Below are 20,666 nucleotides of genomic sequence, written 5' to 3'. Positions count from 1 at the left end.
ACCATACAGAACCTCTATTGCAGGGAAATACTGGCCTTTGTTTGTGCTGTATCTTATAGAATTACAGAATGCTTTTGGTTGGAGAAGATGTTAAAGCCCACCTAGTTCTGACCCCCCATGTGTGCAGGGACACCCTGCACTCAATCATGATGCCCACAGCTCTATCCTCAAGGGTCTGCTTTTTCTGGTATCTATCATCAGATGTGCAAAATCATTTTCTAATCTGTTTTTCTCCTTTGTAAGATAAAATACTTCTAAGAGCTCCTAACCAGCTAAGAAACATCGTCACATCACTGCTGTTGTTGTAGACTATGCTCCTGATGATCTGTCAAGGCTTTAGTGAAAACATCAGAGTAAGCTCCATCGCTGAATCACTTTGCTTGAAAAGAGTGTACCAGAAGTTACCACAGCCACCCATCACAGACAGCATTAAGCAGAGAGTAAAATACTTGTACATATTTATATTATATATATAGTATATTTATATCATAAATAAATATTTTTTTCTGCCAATGAAGCCTTTTCAGCAAGCAAATGCATTGCTACCATCACCAATCTAAAGGGAATCCTAAAGCCACTCAATTGGAAATAAAATAAAAGGCAATCTGGATTGGAGATCTCTGATTGTCAGACATGCTCAGAACAAAGGCTGAGTTCTGTAGAAAGGGTTGAAGAAAGTTTTGTCTGTTATATAATGACATGAATGCCGATATTTAAAGTCTCCAAATATGGAAGGTTGGCTGGATTAATTTTATAGTAGCAATAACTATTCCATGTATTATAAGCTTATCAGTACTTCCTCCACCACAAACTGCAATCTTCAGTGGAATTGAGATATGGCTTTTATCTAATACCTCACAAGGTGATATCGAATGTGACTAAACCCCCAAATTACTGAACTGTGTCTTTGAAATACAACACACTGCTGTCTGAGCTCTCAAAGCTGCACGCAGGGACACAGAACTGCCTGCATCAGACACATCAACTGTATGGGTACCGCTTACAAAACTGCTCACCAAGAGAACACAGAGAAGGGGATTAACTTCAGAACTCAATCTACACTGCAGTGAAGGACTCTCAGCCCAGCATCAGTTTGCACAAAAGCTGTATTTCTCCACGCAAAGCAAGAGGCGCTTCTGAGAGGTTTCCTCACTCCTGCTTCAGAGAACAGGGAAGGGAGTTGCTGTAGACATGACTTAGAAGGGACCATTTTGCTGTCCCTCATGGTGCAGCCTGGCAAAATCTTGCTATTTTGGAGCTTTATCATAGGCTTCAAAAAAAGATACAACAGGGTAAACTTAGAACTCCTTTCAAACTCTCTAAAATGAAGGTAATGCAAATGCCATTAGTCAAATTTTAGCAACTTAGATTTGAAGGACAGATCTGGAACGCATGCATATCAAACTCAATGCACGTTCCATAAAATGAATCAATCCTGAACTGAAATTAGTACTGACGGTTTCAAACTTTGAACCATTTTGGTGTGCCTGCGGGCCAGCAAATCCTGAAAACATCCTCCTGGTCACACAGGAGTTTGAATTCAGGAAGAGTCCCTGGCCCACACATAACCAAAGTGCTGAATGACCTCAGACAATGGTGGACGTTGGGATTGGGAAACCATGGTCAATAGAAACATCCACACATTGGGCAGGGCATTCCCAGTCCAACTCACAACTCCTCTGTGGAACAGTTCTGCACACAGGACATCCACCCCCACCACATGCCTGTACACACTGTGTCTAGAAGAGGAAACAACTGATAACAGAATAATGATCAGTATTTTTGAAGAGCGGAATCTAAGTTAAATGAAGAATCACTGGCTACAAAGACGTATTTTGTTTTTTTACTGAATTTCTGCAGTTCCAGTGCCTCCTATAAAAGTCACCAGCAGACAACAGCAACAAAAACTGGGTGGAAATAGCTGACGATCCAGCATAAAACTACAATATCTTCTGTCCTACCCTTGCTTACCTCATAAGCTCTTGGCACCCAGTAATTAACTTCAATTACTATGAGAAAAGCTCCCATTATTAAACAGAGTCCAGCTACAATAAGAATTTGAAGAAATGGGAGTTTTCTTTGCCTAGTTAAAGGGAAAATGGCAGTCATGTGTGTACTTGGTCCTGGGAACCTATTTTAATTCATAAATTTATTTCAGTCATGGAGAAACCTAGAAGAGCTGAAGGTGTTTCCTTTTCACCAGTCCATGTTAAGAGAAACTCAGGAAAAGGGAAAGAAGAAAAAACAAGAACCATTTGAACAGATGAGTTCAATGAGAGCACAGCTTCTTTGCCTGCAGCACTGTGCCCAAGTCAACGTGCCCACGCCCTTAGCATATGGAGTGCTAACATCTTCCAGACCAGAGCTGGCCTGCATCCAGTGTCTCAGAGAGCAAGAGGCTCTGCATGGCTTGTGTGAGAAGCCTCCGTGTCCCTATTAAACCCTTGGATTCTAAAAAAGAATTCCTTGTATTTTGTAAAGTTTCTCTGATGCTTGAATCTGTCTCCAACACCAGAAGGTCCCAAAACATGCTTAAGTGCATTGTATTCACTCAGAACAAAACCTCTGGAATCCTCCACAAATATTTAGAGATGAGATGAAGACAGGCTTCAAAGGAAAAGCAACATTCCTACCCTTTAGTAGTTGACTAAGTATACCGAGTTGAGCAACAACACATCTTTGGTACAGATGTATCTTCACACCAACTGTTCTGTGCCTGTTTTTGGCCCACCCTAACCCACGAGGCAGGTTTTGTGCATCATTTTTGCTAATGTTTTAGACACAGGTTCAGGACACATGCCAGCCACCATGCAAAATTGGAACAGAACACAAATACAGGAAAACCTATCTCTATCATAATTAAAACAGCACATTCCAAACCCTACGTAATTTCACTGTTTTCCTTCCCCTGTTCTGCCATAGAATACCCAGCCACCAATTTAAGATCGGCATTTTTTAGCTAATCATCCCCTTGTGTCATGCTAAACCACTGCAATATCACCGCAAATATACTCCTGTGGTGGTCCATTACAGTGAGCTGGTGCAAGACTATGGTGCAGCAAAAACCTTTTGGTGGTTTTAATAATGTTAGAAAAGATTAGCAATGTGAGTTTATGGTGAGTTTTGTGATGAGTTTTAGTTTCACCCTTATTTGAGATGCACAGCTTCCAATTTACTTTTATCTTTCCCCAACAAAGTATACACTGCTAAAATGCTTAGACTTGCCAAAAAGCACCCCTAAGTTATAAGGCAACAAAAAGAAAACAACACTGAGACTGATTCCTTAAATTTCATGGGTTTTGAGCAAACCTCTCACCATGTTCCCGAGTGGCTGGCCTTACTGGCTTCTGGAAATTAAAAGCAGACAGAGCTGGCAATCTGACTTTGAGTTCCCAGGGCACAGCAAACAAAGAGGCTCAAAGCATGCATTGCTGAGAGAGAAAAGAGTTGGCTCCTTCTCTAAATTATAGCTCTCCTTCTCTAGGAATGCTTGATGTCAGTCACAGCTGCAGAGGTCTCTTCAAACATAAGCAATTTAGCAAGGTATTCTGTACACTCATTTGCATGAACAAGGCTGGCTGAGTGCTCGCACTGTTCCTCTTAAAAAATCCAAATGGGTCATAAGTTGTTCATTTCAAAAACTCAATTTCCTTGACTTTGATGAGATATCAAAATAAAGGTAATGAACAATTCTTCCCCTGGTTTACCTTCTCAAACCGGCACACACAGGCCAGCTCAGCCACTAGCCTGATTCACAGCCATTTTGTTATTCATGAATACTCATTTAACTGGAAGTAGAAAAGGACCACATACCATTTAACCTGGTAGCTGCTAGACAGTAGGAAAATAAAGCCTTCATGCAAAACAGATCACACTAAATAGAAATGATTTATAAGCAGATCACTTATGGTCCTGGCCAGCTTTTGCCCCATAACCAAACACAGCACCATAGTTTTGTATGGGGTAACTAAAACCATGTTTCAGATTACTACAGGAAATCACTTCATTTAACTTCTTCATTCCGCATTATGGACTCTGATTCAATCCACAGCTTCCCTCTGCTTCCTTGAAAGCATTAAGTGCAGTAGTGCTGCTCCATGTACACAGAGTAAAAGCAAATTGTTTCCTGTCAGGCTGCAGAATGAAAAGGTCTCCTTCCAGTAGTTTTCATTGTGAGGGGGGTATCTTCACTTCAGTTACAGCTTTTCAGCCTTTCTTTCAAACTTAATTGTGCTTTCCCTACGTTTAACTGAATGCAAGGAATGTACTGTACAGAAATGCTCATTATTTCTGTGTCTGAGCCAGCAAATCCTATACAATCCACAGACTCAGCTTAAACAAAAAAGAGCAATGTGAAAAAATCTCTGAGTTCTCCCTGTGAGCCTATCCATTGCAGAGCAGGACAAAGAACAAACAAAATTCTTGCCATTCCAGCTACGCTAAATATCTGCTGTACCTGTACCTGTCTGCTCCATCCCTATTTGCATCACAGCTAAGGATTCATTTCATGAAAATGATACATAACACAGATCTTTACTTTTACTGAACAGTTCAATGAGCAGAAATTAGCACCAAGTGTCAGCATGTTATCAGAGATCCTGCACGTTCCGTCTCATCAGAAGCAATGAGATCCTTCCTGTCCAGGGGAACTCCTTATCAGTAGTAAAGCATCTCCAGAGCCACTGCCATTAATAAAGGCATTTCCAAATGCACTGAGATCACTTCAAAGAGCAACTTACACAGAATAAGAACAAATCTTCTTTCCAAACAGCTTAAAACATGACAAAGTGTTTATCCCTTTCTGTGATCTCTTTAGAGGCTGTGGAAAGCTTCAGGGATCCCACATACTGAGTTACTGAGTGTGCAGCAGTTCTCAAATATTCTAAAGCTGTACCATTACCCTAAGAATCGAACCAGACAGTACCAAGATATGCATCAAATCTGGAGATCGTTTTAAGGAGATACTTGGAGAAACACAATGGAAGGGAATATAGTAACTTTTAAATAGAGAATCACTTCAGCCCTGTTGAGAAAACAGCATTCCTATGGAACAAAAATCAGCTGTCTAATACAGCTATGGAACACTCACAACCCCTGAGCTCCAATTCCCCAAGCAGGAGACAAAATCTTTACGATTCTGCAGCTCTGACAGATGAGAAAAGCCCAGGAACAAAGCAACAAAAGGGTCAGAAAAGACAGCAGGGAACAGATACTTTACCATCTCCTGGAATGATGCGCAGAGTAACGGTGTTTCCCGCTTCCTTAATGAGGTTGACGATGTCTGAATGCGACTTGTTGGTGATGGAGCACCCATTGACGGCCAAGATGCGATCGCCTACTTTCAGCTTGCCACAGCGGTCTGCGGGACTCCCTTCAATTATCCGACCTATTTTGTGAGGCATGGCCACACATGCATTTCCCGCTTTTGTATTGGTTTTGGGGTTTGTTTTTTTGTTTGTTTGTTTTTTGTTTGGTTTTAATTGTTTACATATGTGGGAATATGGTGAAGGGGAAAAGGAGAAAAAGGGTTGAAAAGGGAAAGAGAAGGTTAAGGGTTAATTAATTAATGCATCAAGCAAAAGTTATTATAGGATAGCTTTGCTGCCAGTGTTCAAAACATTGGCAATCAACTAGTATGAGTGTACAACACTTCTTTTACAAAAAGGTGCCTGTTAATCCCTCAAATCTCCCTCCCCCTTGATTTCTGTGAGCTTTTAGGGACTACAACTGCATTTAGCAGCCCCAGAGAAATCCAAATCCTGGTTTTATTTTTGTACCAAAAAACTGAAACCGTGTGGTGAAAACACAACCTTCCTCCTCCAGGATTACATCGGTGTCAGCCTCTCGAGTCTCTCTCTAAATCAACTGCTGTTCAAGCTTCTGCCAATGTTTTGTTCTTTCTCCATTTAGAAAGATTAAATCCTTCTAGCCCTGGGAGGGAGTGTGGCTCCCTTTCCACCACGAAGTCTCAATCTATCAGCACTGGATGGGGAAGCAACACAGAACAGTTTTCTTCCACTGCAACAAAGGTACTACCAGGGAAGGCACAGGACCACTACAGATGGGCCAAGACTGACAAAGGTAACTCATTTGGTGCAGGCACCCCCCTCAGCCCCTGTTGACTCTTCCCCTTCTACAGTCCAAGAAAGCACAGGGATGGGAATAAGGACATTCTGATGTAAATACCTCTAAAACCAAAGGCAGAACCATGGAGATGTCTGATACACCGAGCGAGAGCACTTTGGAATGAATATGTTTTGGAAACAAAACTCCCCTCCTGTTCCACACAACTGCCTGGCCCCAGAGACACAGAGTCATCCTCAGAATCAGATTTGGGACACAGAAGATACAAAACTTAACTCAGATAAAACCACTAGGCTTCCATCTGGCTTCCCTATGTGGGCATGAAGCCCTTGGGCATGCAGTGCATGTTGAAAAGGATGAAGTATGCAGAGTGGTCATCCAATGCTTCACAAATACATGTGGAAGCGATGTCTTTTTTTCTTCATACCATGGACTCAGGAGATGATGGGAGATTCTCATCCTTCCTGTTTTTAGAACTATGTTTCTGGTTAAGAAACATTAGAAAATGAGATCAAATACACCCAGAAAAAGCCGGAAAAGAATGGAATGCAACTACAGATATCAAACTCATTGCTACGTGATACATTCACCCTCAAGATGCACTTTCTCATCTGTGCTGTTATCTTTGATTAGTAGTTTTAGAGATAAACACTGCTGCATGCATGAAATACCAGAAATACCATAAAGAAAAGGAACATGAAGTGAGAGAACAAGGTTGGAAAGGTGTCATGAAAACTAGCAGAAAGCATTAATGTTAGTTGCAAATGGTGGGGGACTTCCTGTTATTGTTTTATTGTGATGTTAGAAAGTTTCCCCTTCTGGCAATATAAAACCCGGTTCAAAGGCTCTGTTAAAGGCACCTGAAATGAGTTCCTGAAGTAAGGAATGAGCTCCCTCTCAACCCAGCCCCTTGGACACTGATGGCCCAGCCCACACCAAAGTGACCAAGGTGAGTTTTAGAACCAGTTTGGCTCATCTCTACATACTACTCATGAAAGGAAAAACTACAAAGCAAGTACAGAGCAAGCACCACACAGGAGAGGGAACACATCTCATGCAGAGTATTGGGAAAAAGCTGAATACACTTGAAAAAAATTAAAGGAAAAATAGACACAGATCAACAGATCTCCATGTGGAGTCCCTGCACAGAAAACTTCCAGTTAGAGAGTATCTTGGGCTAAAGCAAACACAACTCTTAACAGTCTCACATTAAGGTTTCTCTGCATTAAATAGTTAGAGCATGGATTTCATACAGCAAGAGTTACTACTGCATGTTTGCAAATGCTTTCAGAAGATAAAAGCTCTCTCTCTGGTTTAGACTGAGTCCAGTTTAATCAATATTGCATTACACTGTTGTGTTCAGGCACCAAAATATCCACTCTGGAAGAGTAGTTTCCAGCAATGATGACAGCACAAAGGCAGCCTAGCAGCTGAGAACTGACAAAGCTCACTAGATGAAGTCTACACTGGACATTTCACCCTTGTGACCTCTGCTGCTCTGACTGCCCAGAACCTGCATGCCCCAGGAATATTCAAGCTTCACAGGGAGACTGCAGTGTATTTTGTCTACAAAACACAGCCCTGCTCTGAGACATAATGGGAATATAGCCAGAGCACTTGTTCTGTACTTCGGTTCCCCTTCCATCAACAACACACGTCACAGACCAACAGGAAGAGAACAGTTTTTTCCCCTATGAAGTCAAAGTGGATGCTGCCTGTTGGACACTATGGGAAGGGAAGTAAGGAGAATTTCAGAATGATTTCCCCCTTGCAGTGACATTTTTGCTCTAAAGGAGGCTTCCCTGTGCACACCTGCAAAGCCAGCTTATTACTGCTTTGCCATCATTTGTTGGGCAAATAGAATCACACCTCTCTTGCACCAACACCTGACAACAAGTATAGAATCATGTCATAGAATCACAAAATGGCTTAGGTTGGAAGGGACCTTAAAGATAATCTTTAGTTATAATCTCTGACATGAGCTAGTTGCCCCCCACCAGCTCAGGTTGCCCATGGCCCCATCTATGGCCTATCTGGAATGGCCTCGACCCAAGGGCAACACCTTGCTCTTGGCCTTGTTAAACTTCATTAGTGCCTGTTTGACAAGTGCTTGTCTAGCAGAAGAGTGGTCAGACCAAAACGCAGCAACCCTTGTGAGGGCAGAATACCATGGGTGGTGCTGCATGAGCATTGTATCCCCTGACTCTGAAGAAAAAGGTTTGGGAGGAGACAAAGTGGAATGGGTAAAAAAAAAAATCAATCATGTCTTTTTCTTAAAATAGGAATTCTCAATTTTATGTCTCACAAGCAAGGACTATTAATTAAAACTTCCCAGCTATCAGCATGCTCATTCTGTAATGAGGATCAGAATAATCCCTGACTGCCAAAAAATAAGTTAATCAGTTGAGGCATTACTGCTGTTAGCAATGGCTCAATTCCACCATCAGAAGACATATTTCCTTCCACCTGCTTCCTTTCTGCATCAGAAAACAGCTCCTTTGGGGGGATCCCTGGCTGCTCTTCCGAGTGTGAACCCCAGGAAGGGGTCCAGCCCACACAGGGAATGGCCACGGGTGGCATTTCTCATTCTGCTTTATGTGACTCAGTAATGAACAAAACCCAAGAGACAAACACCTTCTAAGTCTCAGCCTCTAATTAAACTATTAATTACACAAATTAGGGCAAGTTCATGACTTTCAATTAAACATCCCCACTTGCCTCCTTGAGCTGCAGCACTACAACCTGCGTCTCTCTCGAGACGCAATGCCAAACCCCCAAGACTTACCGAACGTCGTCCCTGCCTCTGGTCTGCTCACCGACGAGACGATGACAAAGCCAAAGCCCTCGTTCTCACCACGGCGGATTTCCACATCATAGGGCTGGACCACGGCACTGACCACACCACTGCCACCTCCGCCGCCACTGCCAATGCCGCTGGTGCTGCCGCTGCCCGAGCTGACAGTGTTGAGGGAGTTCTGGCTGCCCTGCGGTGTTCGCTTCTCCTCTGTCAGCGAGGCCGGCTGGTTGCTGCTGTGATGGGAAGAGGCTGGGGATGGGACTTCGTTTTCTGCCTTAGGGACTGGGGAAGGAAAAAAAACAAGAGGGTCTGAGCAAGCTGTTGCTGTTCAGTGCTTGACAAGCACTGCGAGCTGAGAGAAAGAATTAAAAAAGGACAGCACCTGCTTTACTCTATCAGTCACAGCCAGAACAACTAGGGGTTCTGTCCTTCATCTCCTTTCCCTAGCACTAGCTTTACTAAATGGCAGCACTGACCACATGCCCTCATCCATTCCTGTGTATGGCCATGCAGCCAAAGCCTTCCACTGCCATAACCAGAGCAATTCAGTGCACTGCTGCAATGGATGCTCTGTGCCATTTCAGCTTGGATTACATTAAGTAAGTCAAAGCTGTCCCTTTGGGTACCATATCCCCACTTCAGTTACATATGCAATGGAACTGCAGAATCACAGAGTGATTAAGGTTGGAAAGACCACTAAGATCAGCCTGTCCAACCATGAACACATGCATGACCATTCCAGATCATGTTTCTCAGTATCACATCTACTCGTTACTTGTAACACCTCCAGGATGGTGTGTCCACTCCTTCCCTGGACAGCCCATTCCAGTGCATTACCACTCTTTCTGACAAAAATTTTTTCCTAACATACCACCTAAACCTTTCCTGGTGCAACACACAGCCATTCCCTCTTGTTCTATCACCGTTAGCTGGAATAAGAAACAGACCCCACCACCCCACAATCTCCTTTCAGGCAGTTACAGAGAGTGATAAGGTACCCCCTGAGCTTCCTCCAGACTGAACCATCTCAGTTCCCTCAGCTGCTCCCCAAAAGACTTGTACTCCAAGCCCTTTAACAGTGCTGTAGCCTTTCTATGTGCACAGGCCATGGGGATACAGCATCAGAACAAACATGTATCACCCACCACCTATTTTTTTTAGCTCAGTGTTATCAGTTGGGCACAACTGATTGTTTTTAATTAACATGATCTTGATTACAAATTACCACACTATAACAAAATAATTTGTGAACTAAGCTTTTCTGGATGGAAGAACAAGCAATTTTCATCTGTACAGTCTGGCACAGTCGGGGGGAACCTTTAAACATTATTAACATTAATATTAACAAGTATTTAACAGCAAGTGAAGTTGATATTAGTTTAAAATCTAATTGGCTACCACAAGGCTTGAAGAAATCTCAAAAAATCTCTTAGTCCACACTCTACCGAAGCCTGGGCCAGCTATACTTACTGTCAGTCTTGACAGATGTTTGCCTAATCTGCTGTTAAATATCTCCCCGGGCAATCTATTGGTTGTAATATCTAACTTAAATCTTCCCTGCTGCAACATAAGGCTATTATTTCTAGTTTTATCTCGCAGGCATATGGAGAACATATTATTCTCTCCCTCTTTGCGGCAGCCTCTTATAGTCTCAGGGAGTTTAACACCTCCTCCCCCTTCTCTGCTTTAGGCTAAACAATCCCAATTTGTTCAATATTTCCTTGCAGACCATGTTTTCAAAAGCTCTCCTTGCTCTCCCTGGTCCTCTGGACTCGCTCCAGTTGGGTCCTCTCCAACTCAAACATATCTTTCTTGAAGTGCTGGACCATGTTGCAGCTGAGACATCGTCTGCTGGGAAAGCAGGAGAGCTCCCTACTGCCTACATTCCAGCACAACGTTGTTCTTTACCTGAGCCAACCTCAGGTAAGAACAGTTGCCCATGATAATTTCCACTTCTGATTACCCAGCCAGATCTCCACAGTCCAATTCTGCAGCTGAGAGCAACATATTGCACCTGTCCCTATGGAATGTCTGACTCCGTTAACCAGGTTGCTTGTTGTTTCTCCAGTTTGTCTGGTAAATCAAAACTAAGTAGCTTAAAAGCTACTGCAAAAACAAAATGGATACTGAACAAAATCCAAACTGTAAACCCATGATCCAAAAGAAAACAAAATATTCTTGAGAGTATATGATAGCATTTGCATATTCAAAGTATGTACTAAACACATAATATTCTACATATTAAGAATATATTCTACGTATTAATTTATTCTACACATCAAAAGTGTATAAATGTTCCCCCTGTATGGATCTCAGGCTATGGAGTACCCATTTAGGTGAACACTTTTTCTAGTTGGCATGTAGATGAGAGGAGCAGTAAGGGGACCAAAATTCAAGAAAGTTATGCTGGAATATGAAAGCCTGCAAATGTAAGGTGAGAAAAGGGATATTGAATAATTTATTTCAGAGTAAGTGTCCAGATTTGAAATGATACAGAAATAACTCTGAACAATCCCCTGAATGAAATAGCAAAGGTTTATATCAGAATCTTTCATGCATCTAAATCTTTCATAATTTCCAGCCTGGAGGCTGTAAAACTAGATATAAAATCCGTGCACAAAGACAATACCACCATTCAGCTGCCCCTCTCTTCCTCTCAACCCCCGTCTCCTACAACTTCCCTCACTTTGTCTGGAATGATACACACTCCTATGATGTAGACTATTAGAGCAGGGATATAATTCAGCATTTCACCCACAATGGGAAGAAGGTAAGAAACCAGAAGTGAACAATTATTTAATATTCTGTGGAAGGCACTCAGCTGTGGATAAGAATAAAGACATGTTTTAGAGGTACTGCTCCAGTCCTGGCCTCCACTGAGGGTCTCATTTTCGACCTGTTGTATTAAAATTCTTTAAGCCTGAAACACACCACTTCCTGTTTTTCTGCAGATGCCTGAACTTGAGAACTACGTATTCAATGTATATAATATAAAGGATATACTGTGACAGAACACTTCCCTGTTTTAACAGAAACACTTACGAAGACTGAAAAAACACAAGTGAAACAGAGACGGTCATGACTAGGAACAAAATACTAAATACCCATTTGACTAAGAACAAAAAGACAAAAGGCTAAAAACAGCCACAAGAGTTAACACCACGTTCCCTGAGCTTTCCCAGCATTACAGAGAGGAGCTTTTGTTCTTTAAACCGTTTGCTGAACAGATGGAGTCTGGCAAGAAAATCCATCCCACTGATGGACACGGCAGCCTACCTGTGTAAACTACTTTGCGCCTGACGGTCAGATTGACGTGACCTTGCTTGGCTGCCTGTTGCATAAGCTGGACAACAAGCTGGTGTGATTTCCCAACCACAGGCGTCCCATCCACACAGATCAGCTCATCACCCGACCTCAGGCGGCCGTCAGCATCAGCAGCACCCAACGGTACAATGTGACCAATGTAAATCTGACAAGTTGGCACAAATAGGAAGAAAGAAAGAAAGAATGGTAAATGAGAACCATAAATGCTCACTAGCCAGCTGAGAGCAAGAGGTACACTAATTTAGTGGGGATCAGAAATTGTTGACAACTGGTCAGGATTGTTGCTAGTGTGGAAAACAGCCCCATGTTCAACTGCAGCCAGGATGCTGACATCTTTTTGCTTTAGGGCAGTCCAGTCACTCTACTGACAGACAGCCTTGGGAAAAGTGTTCAACCAGACAGTGACCAGTGGTTAAAAGCACTGAGATTCCTGTCAGGGAGCTGAGATTGAGTTATCCTTCCAGGTGCCTCCAGGGTTTACAAGTTCAGTACCATTTGCCTGTCCACCAGTTTGCTTTGAATTGTTCTGGTAAGAGAAGGATTAACGGAAACTATTTGTAAACCTGCAATAGCAAAGGAAGTCAAACTTGTTTCAGATATGAGGATTTGAGTCTGGTTTTTTTTGAGGGGGAACAATAGGAAGAAGTTGTGAGATATATTAAATCATAGCCCACTGCTTATTTTAACAAGAATGCCACAGCACAACTCTGCACATTTATATTGCTATTGCTGTGATTCTGGAAGACATGGGGAAGTTAAAACAAGCCCACTTCTAGATGTACTCACAGGTTCTCCAGGCTCATTTCCACCCAGAATCCTAAATCCAAAACCGGTTTCCTTTCTCCATAGAAAGATATCCTGCTCTTGGTAATCTGGAACTGAAGGAAAGAAAGAAAGCTATTAGTTTTAATAAGAAACAGAACTATATACTCATATCAGGACTACTCTGATGTATAACGTAGAAGAACCTGCTGCACAATTTTAATCATTAAATGAGGCGGCCTTGAACTTTCAGACATAATTAAGAACATCTATAGATTTAAGTAGTAAAGGATTATTCCTTAAATCACTATGAAAAATTATCCCATGTTTTCTACTTTCTAGTTGTCTAATTGTGATTTTATCACTGTACTTTTTACTTCCATTGGTATTAGCACCATTACCCAGAGTAAGAGTCTCTTCCAAACCATCAATACACGTGTGTGTACAACACAGAAGCATTCTGCCGGAAACAATACAGCTGCCTCTCTTTCACTGGAGACAAAAGAGCCACTTGTTCTGACTTCTACTGTTTAATTAACTTTCGCAAGCAGTGTTTGCTATCTGTCTGCTGACACTGCTTTAAATAATGACGGGACAGATCCCCAGCTGGCGTAAACCAGAAGTGTTCCTCTGGAAACAGTGCAGCTCTCCAGCCTTCCACTTGCTTGTTTATGGGTTTTATAAAACCACTGAAGAGACAAAACCAGTTGGAAAATATGAAGAAAGACCAGCCTTACCTACTCATTAGTATGGAACACCAGTGAGGTTTTTACAATGAATATTACATACAGTGAAGCACTAACCTTGAAGTGCGGTTGAAATGTTTCATATTAACTTATTCATGGCTGCTTTCATCCCTTTTTTAAAATGCAAAATTAATTGCTAACATTAAATCATATCAGAAGACAAGCTCACATTCATTTAATATTTATTAGTGGGTATCTATAACATTGACTAATTTTGTAACAACCCCCTCCCAAAATTTATAGCTAATGATCAGAAAGGCAATTCCTTTACAAGTCAGCTGCCTATAGCTTTAGTAAAGAAAGCAAAGTGTATCAGCCAGAAACATAATTTCAGAAAGTGCAGCTCAGATACTGGATGTAACACATCCAAGAAAACATGATCTACATTTCTGTATCTATCAGGAGATAAAGGATTTGTTTTCCATTAATGCTGGGGAGTGTCCAATAGGGCCCTAACTGCATTTTAAACCACTAGTGCCTGCTGCTTTGGGTTTGGTCTTATGGTGCTTTTCAGCGTTAAGGTTTTTATTGCTTTTCAGTGTTAAGGCTCTGATGCTCCCTCTTCAATGACTTATCAGTGGGTCTTATAAACAGGAACTCAAGACCTGAAAGCACTGCAAATTGCAAGAACAGGCGAGCGTTCAGGCACATATCTGGTTTGACATTTTCATTCAAACTGGCTCATAGCCCCCAGTGTTACATAAAATATTTTCACATTTTAGGCATTTGCAGCTACAAACCAAGCTTGAGCCCTCTGCATGTTACCTTGCTGAACCACAAACTAATTTCTGCCCAGCTACAATTATGGAATAACCAGGTGAGGAGCACACTGGAAGCCTTTGCAGTGCATTAGTTTGGCTGAAGGCAGCTTGCAGGGACAGCCCGACAGCAGAACTCAGACAATGAATTAATTGCTGTTTGTCACTGCCTTCAGTGAGTGGGAGCGTGAAGAGCAGACACACTGGGAAGTGCCTCTCCAGCATTTCGCAGGCTTTTTTGGCAAAGGCTGGCCCCAACCAATTAATAGCGCAGGTTGGATCTGTCAGAGGCAAAATGGCTTCTGCAGAGAGCTGCAGCGTGGGCCTGTTTTCTTGGCCTCTCTCAACACCTTCCCATTTGTTATCTCTCCAGCCTTGCTGAGCGGTGCCGTATGCTCCTGGTTTGGCACCATGAGCCAATTAGCGGCCGCAGGGAACAGCGGCACGCCGAGGTACAGCAGTGGGGCCAACAAAACACACATCTACACCCAAAGCTGCAAGATCATTCACAGGTTGCTCCTTCTGCTGGAAGGATCACAGGTTGGTGAAACACAGACACAACAAACACACAGACAAAACACAGCGTGAATACAAACCCAACAAAACTCCTTTTACCACTTTTTGCTCCAGCTCTGCAGTAGGTGATGTACTGTGAAAACCCCATCCACCTCCATGCTGGAGAATCACATCAGCAGCACTTCATCAGTGAATCATAGAGTTGTTCTAGTTGAAAGGGACTGCTAAGGGCTACCTGGTCCAACTCCCCTGCAGTGAACAGGGACACCTACAGCTCCATCAGGTGCTCAGAGCCCCTCCAGCTTGACCCTGGGTGTCTCCAGGGATGAGGCATCCACCATCCCTCTGGGCAACCTGTGCCCTGTGCCTCACCTTCCCCATTTAAAGGGAAAACTTCAAGGTGGTGCTGAACTCTTACGCTTAAAATGAATGAAAAAGAGGTCTCCTGGAGAAATTCTTAACAACTTAGCACCTTGACATGATATAAACATGTACACAGCCCAAGGGGGTAAAACTTGCCAGTCTGCTCATCTTGTCCTTAAACCAGACTGCTTGGAGAGCCTTACAAATGTGGTAAGAAGCGTTATGTTGGGGCTAGAAGAAGGGATGGAAGGTGTGAGTGCTGTAGCCCCGAGGGCAGGTTCAGGATGGAAACAGGAAGGTGACATCCCCACCACCACCAGCCAGTATGTAGCCAAGCAAGTGCCTTGCACCTCCATGGCCAACCTTCCACACTGCTCTGGTGATGAAGGGCCCCACCATGGAGCGGTAATGAGACCAGAACAGAACACCATGGGACACAGATACATTCCCGGCACAGTCTTACATTCTCCAAAACTCGTGGAATTGATTTCTCTCTCTCTCTCACCCTTGTTCAGTCCAGTTGCAGGCGAAGGTGACATAGCTGTAATATCAATTTTACAGTTTTGCAAAGCTTAATGTATCTGCTTTCTTGTTAGTTCATTTCATTAATTTTGACTGCATGGATTGTGTTAAGCTTGCATGCACATAACTGCTAAGGTTATAGCTCTATGGATAATTAGATACATCTACATCTACTTGTACTTGTCTGTGTACACGTGGATACATTATAAACACACATATGAATTTATACATTTATGCATATGCCTGCAGGCATATTTGAGACTCATCGTTTTGTCCTTAAAAATACTTTTCTACCAAAGAAAAAATCAACATCACAACACAGCAAGTTCTCCGAATGGGAACCTCTTTCTCTAGCGTTAAAAGAAATTGAAATGCATGGTGAAGAACAATGAAATCAGTGATTAATTAGGGGTGATTTTAATTAAACTTCTCCTATATAAAGTTTAGAAATTATCACGTTACATATAAAAATGTTCTGTTTGAGATCAGGTTCAAGAAAGGACGGATTCAGAAATATCAGTATGAGCTTGCTTTAGTCACTAGCTCATCTGAGGCGGCAACACTTCCAGTGACTCACATCTTGGCAGCATGCAAGAGTTTTAAGGCCCAGATTCAGTAAAGTATATAAGGACACACTTGAAGTTACAAATGGATAGCCTCACTGGAGCTGCTGGAGAGTTTAGGTGCTGAAAATACCTGTGATTTTGCCATAAACCCCATTAGTCTCCTCATTCGCAGGAGAGACCCGCTTTCTAAACTATCCTACTGCACAAAAATCAGGCCTCTCTTAAGCAGACATCCTCCACATCTGTGTGCTCAAGTGCACGGCTCTAAGTGCTGTCCCCCATTCATTTAATAAAGGAGCCAGGGACCGCTCACTATCGCCTTTAAGTCAGCCTGACCAATTGTGGTCAGGAGGTGGCTGCAATTTCCTGTGAGAATTTCTCTCTTCTATTTAAGTTAGAAAGTACTGAATGTTTGGTATCACTGTGCAAATATTTTTAATTCTACGTACTTGCTGATGAGTGAACGCTACACACTGAGGTCACACCTTGTTTGTATTGTTTTAATTAGATCTGGGGAGAGAAAATCCTACCAAATAAATCACGTGCCTGAAAATAAAATTCTAACATTAAAGATAAATTAGAATATTTTAAAAGCTTTAACAATTATCCATAGTGTTCTGCTTTGCTTTTAATTAAATGCTTAAGCCCTTCAAAGGGATTCATTAACACATCTGCAATTCAGATTAATTCGTTTTGTCACTGCTGTTTTGACAGATGGCCATATGTAGGATATGGTATTTTGCAAAGCAATCAGGCCTCATGAGAAAAATTTGACAACAGATTGTGTTAATCTTTGAGGAAGTTTAATAATACGTTGAAAAATAAAAAGCATATTATAAAAATATATTTTCAATAAAACAGTACAAGATTTCATAACTGCAGCTCTCTTGTAAACTATTCAATTACTGTTTGTCTCACTGTTTGCTCTTCACGCATCTTATTCCTTGGTCTTGGAACTGTTCCATGTTTTAAGCCTCGAGGGCTCATCCTTCTCTCTGATTCACGAGCACAGCCCCCATGGGCAGCAGCGAGTTACCCATCGAGAGGAGCTCAGGCAGCTGAAACTTTGCACCAGCAAAGAGTGTGTTTGTTCCCACCACCAAAAGATCTGTTTTCAAATTCACTCACCACAAGGCTGGCTATTCTTGAAAGCCTTAATCCATCAAGCATTGCAACTCAGGGCCATACTGCAGCACAGCGTTTGAGCTCAGTCTTAGCCTTAAAGCATCCAAGTCCCTTTTGGGTTACAGCTTAAAATTAAGCTTTGTTGGACAGCAGCCTGAGCCCTGAGCACTTTGCAGGGCTGATCCCCCCACTTAGAGGAGCAGCATGTGAAGGACCTTAAGGTTGCAGTTCAATTTTGCTGCTGCTCAACCAGAGCCCAGACACAGCTATGGAGCCATCACTTAGCTTCGCATTATTAATTCTAGCTTAATTTTTCTGTTTTCCTTCTTCCCTTTTCCTTTCTTTTTTCTTTTTTTTCCCTAGGCAATGTCTATAGCTCCCTCCACAGAATCTGAATTCTTCCTGATATTAAGATGCATTGGGAAAACTGAAAAAATAGATGGTTTTACAAAATTATTCAGCACTTTTGAACCAAATTCTCGTCTGCCAACAGCTTCAGTGAGACAAGCCAGATAAGTCAAATACAGTTCTCTTCTATGTAACAGTGATCCAAAAAAGAAGTCAGAGAAATGAAGAATGCACTTCACCAATCCTGAAAAATTAAATGGTTGCCTGTGCGCATCCCATGTCCTCACCATTAACATTAATAACAGTGAGATGCACTCCCAGTCAAAAGGCGGTAGGTGGTCATTAGGGAATCAGGGTATTCAGTACTTTTTAGAAAGATCCTGGAGGAAATGTATTCACATGTCGAATTAAGCCTCTTTATATTATAATTTTTAGATGGAAAAAAATTCAGGCTGAGTTGTGGCTAATGAATTCATCTTTCTATGTCAACTGCACTTGAAAAACTGCACTATGTTCTCCTTAGACTCAAATGAGACTAAAAATGCTGATGATGATCTAATGCTCTGAAATTCTCTCTTCATTATGTTTTTCATGTATTTGAACACAGGCCTATTTCTGTTTCTCAGCACACTCGTTGGGGACTCAAAACACTGCCTTTTGAAAGACCATTATTATCCCTATCAGGTTTACTGAAAATGTAAAGCAATGAATCAACAGGCAGCAAGCACTATGCTGGTCAGGCAAGGAGAGCCAACATGGGGCTCCCTGGACTCACCCAAAGCCCCAGACAAAGGATGTGTCAGCCAATCTCAGCACTGGCACAAGGGTGGCAACCCTCTGCTGTGCAACCAATGCTCATTTACCATCACTCATGTTTTTGTCAGAAGAATTCAGATACTCATATCTATCACCCAAACCAGGAGATGTTAAGGGAGAAGAGATGCCGACCTCAGCCTTAAAGCCAAGCAGAATGGGTCCTCAAGCAAAGAACTATGACTGCTCCACCAGAAAGCAAAGGAAGAGATGGGTTTGAACTGAACTGAAGCTGAGTGAAAACACACAGAACCATACAGGTGGGGGAGACAGTGAAGCTGGAGGCCCAGGGAATGGTTTCTCCCACCCCACAGCTTGTGGTGCTCCCTACAAGCAGTTGCAGGGAAATGAGTCTCCATGGGATAATTCACTTCTTTCACAGAGCAGCCAATATTTGTCCACTTTTCATGCAGAAGGGATACACAGAAGGAAACATAGTTGTTCACCCCAACCTCCTCAGGTCCAGGAGGTGCAGGGTTTCAGCTGTGAACCACAATCTCCACTGACAAGACTGAGGAGTGGGGATGAGAGGTAAGGGCTTGCTGGGGGCAGGAGAAAGAGTTGGCCCTGATCAATAAATGAAATCATCTGTAATGCTTTGGGACCAGACCATGAGAAAAAATGCAGGGTGTCGGTCAGCCTTGTTCACGTAGGCTATTGCCTTACTGGTTTCCTTCAATTTCCATTCAGTGCAGCAAAGCGTCAGCACAAGGTGAGAGCATACGCTGATCCCCAGGGAACAGGTCCCAATTCAGCTTAGAGGCTGAAACTCAACAGCTCTCAGACACTCCTAATGGCATGTGCAAGGAGATATGATATAATCACACTTTTGACATTCTCATAAAATAGAAATGGATGTATGAAACCAATAAATCACCAAATACACCTTCCTGGTAAGGAAATGGACAAAACGCTGGTAGCAAAGCATGGATGTCCAAACAGATAGGTCTCACCTGGAAGAGAGGCAGGAGATACGGACTGAAGCAAAAGAGGAGGACTGATCTCACTACATGAAGACACTGGCCACGGAAAGGTGCAGGGGCAGAGCAGATCCAGCACAGCAAAAGGCTGAAGCAGAGAGGATTGTGGCAGAGGGAGAGATGGGTGTGGGAAAATGGAAGGTCAAGAGATGAGGAACAGGCTCTGGAAGGGCTCTGCTCACAGACAAGGACAAAATCTCTACAAGATACTGGCAGCCATTGAGGAAAGAGAGAGATTTAGCACATGGTGTTGGAGGACGACACTGAAGGTGACAGCCTGAATGTGCCTTTCAGGATTTCTCCTCCTCGGCCTCAGGATTTTATCGGGAAAGACAGGCAGGAGTTAATGCTGCTAAGTTGATACTAATGACTAATTAGTATAAGTTAAACTGTTAATTAGAAATCAGCGAAGTAGCTGCAGGGGTTCAGATGCAATGCCTGTAGAGTGTCTATGGGAATGTGAGCTGAGCAAGGATGATGCTGGTGCCATGATATGGCCTCAGCCACCTAGGCAGGGCTAGGAGGGGCTCTGCCCACAGCTCTGTGGGGCCAAAACCCCTATCCCTATTCTTTCTGCCCATCTTCGCCATTTCAATGAGACACACATACAAGTTCAGTTACAGCACTTCTCTGTAGACCAGCACAGCCAGCCCAAGAGCCTTCGTGGTCAGAAGCACACCTAACCCCTGGAGAGGGAAAGGAAGCAAAGCACAGAAGCTAAGACACCTACAAACTGACTGAGATACTCAGTCTGAAGAGATGCATCTTCAGCCAAGAAACCATGACTCATCGTTTAATTTTTCCAGGACATAAGATCTAGAAGTGATTCATTTGGTAAGGAAAAAAACAGTCCTATCATTTTCCATTCTGGGGTAGTGTTCATTTCAGATCATTTCTACCAAATTCCAGTTAGCAGAATGAAAGTAAACTCTTACGGTACCAAGACTTTGAATCTGCCTTTA

At 42.6% G+C, this 20,666-nt stretch overlaps 1 protein-coding gene across 50 annotated transcripts in view; it reads right to left on the bottom strand.

Moving 5' to 3' along the window:
• The window catches only part of MAGI1 (membrane associated guanylate kinase, WW and PDZ domain containing 1), a 284,769-nt gene that overhangs the window by 8,985 nt on the left and 255,118 nt on the right, over nucleotides 1–20,666 (bottom strand). For 28 of the 50 annotated variants that reach the window (XM_085516259.1, XM_015875201.3, XM_015875203.3 and 25 more), the window contains 5 exons: nucleotides 15,814–15,891; nucleotides 12,992–13,083; nucleotides 12,158–12,350; nucleotides 8,870–9,163; nucleotides 5,219–5,422 (listed from right to left, as the gene is read on the bottom strand). In XM_085516259.1, the coding sequence (XP_085372385.1) occupies nucleotides 5,219–5,422; nucleotides 8,870–9,163; nucleotides 12,158–12,350; nucleotides 12,992–13,083; nucleotides 15,814–15,891 (861 nt within the window). The remainder of the gene's footprint in view (nucleotides 1–5,218; nucleotides 5,423–8,869; nucleotides 9,164–12,157; nucleotides 12,351–12,991; nucleotides 13,084–15,813; nucleotides 15,892–20,666) is intronic. The other 22 variants (XM_085516258.1, XM_085516261.1, XM_085516260.1 and 19 more) reach the window with 5 other exon arrangements.

Source organism: Coturnix japonica, chromosome 15 (assembly GCF_054131305.1).
Source record: "Coturnix japonica strain WE chromosome 15, WE-NBRP24, whole genome shotgun sequence".
Classification (NCBI taxonomy): domain Eukaryota; kingdom Metazoa; phylum Chordata; class Aves; order Galliformes; family Phasianidae; genus Coturnix; species Coturnix japonica.
Note: the sequence above shows the minus strand (reverse complement) of the source record. Positions and strands in the feature narration are given on the sequence as shown.